The sequence below is a fragment of the Rutidosis leptorrhynchoides genome, chromosome 4 (genome assembly GCF_046630445.1).
Source record: "Rutidosis leptorrhynchoides isolate AG116_Rl617_1_P2 chromosome 4, CSIRO_AGI_Rlap_v1, whole genome shotgun sequence".
NCBI classification, from domain to species: Eukaryota; Viridiplantae; Streptophyta; class Magnoliopsida; order Asterales; family Asteraceae; genus Rutidosis; species Rutidosis leptorrhynchoides.
The window spans coordinates 14,021,664-14,025,895 of NC_092336.1; the positions used below are offsets into that span (position 1 = coordinate 14,021,664).

General features: G+C 45.3%; 1 protein-coding gene across 1 annotated transcript; it reads left to right on the forward strand.

Moving 5' to 3' along the window:
• The first annotated feature begins 1,424 nt into the window (after nt 1-1,424).
• On the forward strand, nt 1,425-3,005 carry LOC139840419 (uncharacterized). The gene has a single exon (XM_071830686.1). It carries the CDS (start codon nt 1,425-1,427, stop codon nt 3,003-3,005), a length of 1,581 nt encoding a protein of 526 aa, XP_071686787.1.
• The last annotated feature ends 1,227 nt before the right edge of the window (nt 3,006-4,232 follow it).

The following is a 4,232-nucleotide window of genomic DNA, read 5'->3' on the forward strand; positions in this document are numbered from 1 at the left end:
GATTCACTCATGGGTCGTGGGACAGCGACGAAAATCAGGGGTGTTAGATGAATGGAAGCACGAACCCATCGTCTTCCCCTCGTTATTTAATATTAACCCATCTTCAGACCCTATTATCATACGAGCACATATCTCCAACTGCCAAATTGGACGAATATACACTGACACCAGCGCAGGGGCAGAGGTCATGTTTGAACATTGTTTTCTGCAGCTACCAGAAAACATCAGACGGTAGAAGAAAGCCGCAACTTCGCCATTGGCGGGATTCAACAGTAATGCAACTTGGTCGGTGGGCTCCATCACGCTGGAGGTCGTTTTGGGAACATTACCTTTCCAAAGTACGGCAGACATCAAATTCTCCATAGTCAAAACAGACTCACGGTATAACATTATCTTGGGACGTAATGCCATGCAGAAATTTGGTGCAATTGCGTCAACATTACACGGCATGCTGAAGTTCCCGACCCCGGGCGGTGTCGCTATAATCCGGACGCAAGAAATGGAACCAATCGAATGTATGCAAATATTCAAAGGAACCAGTGATATTGTAGTCCATGATAATGGCTACGTATCCCAAAATCCCAAGCATCCAGACCAACGGATCCAGATTGGCGCTACCTTGAGCATCAACACAAAGGATACGCTCTGCAAACTCTTAGCAGCAAATATTGACATCTTCGCCTGGGAACCATCCGACATGACGGGTGTCCCACGGGAAATAGCCCAGCATTAGCTAAACGTAAACCCTAATATCACACCGGTCGTTCAGAAGAAAAGAGCAATGGCGTTAGAACGGAGCGAATTCCTGGATAACGAGGTACAATGACTGGTTGATGCCGGTATAATGAAAAAAGTAAAATATCAAACATGGGTGGCGAACCCCGTGATGGTAAAGAAGGCAGACGGATCTTGGCGCATGTGTGTGGACTACAAAGACATCAACAAAGCATGCCCAAAAGACAATTACCCTCTGCCGAAAATCGACTGGAAAGTTGAGTCCCTCTCAGGTTTCCAATTCCTAAGCTTCCTGGATGCATACAGGGGTTACGAACAAATCCCAATGGCAGAAATCGACGAAGAAAAAACCGCATTCTTCACGAACAAAGGCATCTTCTGTTATACCAAAATGTCATTTGGGTTAAAGAATGCCTGAGCAACATACCAACAGGTAATCGACAAAGCATTCCAGGACCAAATCGGCCGAAATATCGAAGCGTACGTGGACGACATCGTCATCAAGAGCAAAACAGAAGAATAAATGGTTTTAGACATCATTGAAACGTTTGATTCGCTACGCAAAATCAATATGAAACTGAATCCGTCAAAATGCTCTTTTGGAATGGAAGAAGGCCGTTTCTTGCGTTTCATGATCACTCCGAGAGGAATCAAGGCAAACCCAAAGAAAAATCTAAGCAATCGAAGACATGCAGTCACCCAGGAGCAAAAAAGACGTGCAAAGCCTAAACGGGAAGCTAGCAGCACTCACAAGGTTTCTGTCACGAGCCGCCGACAGTGCCCTCCCCTTTTTCCATACGTTAAAGGGTTGTCTGAGCAAAAAAGATTTCATATGGACGGATGAGGCCGAGAGGGCCTTCCAGGATGTGAAGGCATTCTTAAAAGAGCTGCCAGCATTAACGGCACCTATACCGGGTGAAACCCTCACGGTATACCTTACCGCCTCCTCTGAGGCAATCATCTCGGTCCTAATTTCCGATAGGGGTAAAACTCAAATGTCGGTGTACTTTGTAAGCAAAGTATTGCAAGACGGGGAAGTAAACTACCCGGCCATGGAAAAACTAATTTACGCTTTAGTACACACAGCCAGACTGCTACGGCAATATTTTCAAACACATCCGATACAAGTCTTTACGGACCAACCAATCAAACACGTCCTGACCAGGCCGGAAATCTCCGGAAGAATGGCGAAATGGGCAATAGAACTCGGAGAGCACGGAATCACTTTCCTCCTGAGACATTCGGTCAAGGGCCAAGTCATAGCAGACTTCCTGGTAGAGCTCCCTTCCGACATGATCAAGCAAGGCGAAACCACAGTTACAAGAAGAGGGATGGACGAATTCTGGAAACTATATACGGACGGGGCGTCAAGTGAGGAGGGGGCTGGCTTAGGCATACTCCTCGTTTCCCCAAACGGAGAAGAAATAACTTACGCTATCCGGTTGAAGTTCGCCGCCTCAAACAACGAGGCCGAATACGAAGCACTAATATCCAGTTTAAGCTTGGCTAAAAGTATTGACGTACGACAACTCACAGCTTATGTCGACTCACAACTGGTAGCAAGCCAGCTAAACGGCAACTTCGAAGCAAGAGATACATCGATGCAAAAATACCTAGAACTTACAAAGGCACTAACCAACACCTTCACGACGTTTGAAGTAAAACAAATACATCGTAACCGCAACAAGAAAGCAGATGCTTTGAGCAAGCTTGCCTCTTTGTTATACGATCACTTTACCAAAAAAGTTATGGTTGAAGTACTGGAAAGAAAGTCAACTGAAGAGGATACCCTCATGGCGACAATCACAACAGAAGAAGAATGTTGGATGACACCCTTCATAAAATACCTTGCCGATGGTACCTTCCCGGAAGACAAATTACAAGCTCATAGGATACAAATGCGGGCACCAATGTATTATTTTAAAAACGGCATCCTATACAGGAAATCGTTCACGGAGCCTTACTTAAGGTGCGTTGGCCCGGCACAGACCAAAGAGATAATACGAGGAATGCATGAGGGAGCCTGCTCAACGCACTCCGGCTACCGAATGATAGTTAGCAGGATCAAGAGAATGGGTTATTTCTGGCCACACATGTACCGAGATACGTATGACCTGATCGTAAACTGCGAGGCATGCCAAATACACGCTCCAGTCAACAGATCCCCTCGTCGAAACATGATTCCCATACACGCCGCTTGGTCATTCTGCAAATGGGGGATCGACATCATCGGCCCATTCCCACGGGGTGTCGGTAACGTTAATTCCTAGTAGTCGCAATCGACTACATTACTAAATGGGTTGAGGCGAAACCGTTAAGCACGATTACAGGAAGAAAAATCTTAACCATTGTATAGGAGGACATTGTTTGTCGTTTCGGATTAGCACGAGAGATAGTCAGCGACAATGGCACGCAGTTCGCACACAATCCATTTAAAGACTGGTGTGCGGACATGGACATTCAACAGTCATTTACTTCCGTGGCCTACCCACAGGCCAACGGACAAGTCGAGGTCACTAACAGAGACATCGTTTCCGCCATAAAAGCGAGACTAGGTAAACACTAACAAGGATGGGTGGATGAACTCCAACATGTACTATGGGCACACCGGACAACACCGAAAGATAGTACGAACGAAACACCTTTTAGTCTGGTATACGGAACCGAAGCGGTTATACCGGCTGAAGTGCTTGTCCCAACTGACCGAATAATAGCATTCGATGAACAACAAAACAATGACGCATTACGAGAAAACTTAGATGCTCTGGAAGAACGGCTGACAATAGCACATATCCGGCAAGCTGAAAAGAAACAACAAATCGCAAACCACTATGACAAAAAAGTCAAGCCACTGGACTTTCAATTAAACGATTTGGTGTTACGCAGCAATGAGGCCAGCCGACAGCAAGACGTCGAAAAATTGGGCCCCAGATGGGAGGGACCCTACGGGGTTATCGGCATAACTGAGTATGGTGCATACCACCTGGAGACACCAGATGGAGTTCCGATACAACGCCCTTTGCATGCCTTCCATTTGAAGAAATATCACGTGTAACTTATCTACGACTGGGAGGACTGATCACCCACTCGGATGGCATAAATGCAAAAGCACTTATGTACTCAAATAATTTCTACGTATAAGTCATCAATAAAATTTCATTTTATATACTTATGCACTGTAACGACTCTAAATATGACACAAGTATAATCAAAAGTCTTTCGGCATATTTCAGACCTACCGCCTGAAGAAATACTTTCTAGCTTTCGTTGGTAGGAGGACACCCCTTGAAGAACTTTGACGGATAACAAGGGCGTCCGACCATATCATTGGTGGTCCGGTTCTACCGTATAAACAACTCGACCTCACTCACGCGTAGTCTAGATATCTACGTTTTTGTCATGACAATATATGCAACTCAAAGCAAAGTAAACTAGTTTATACACAACATACAACAAGATATAGAGAAATCACATTAATCATATAAAACACAACCGAG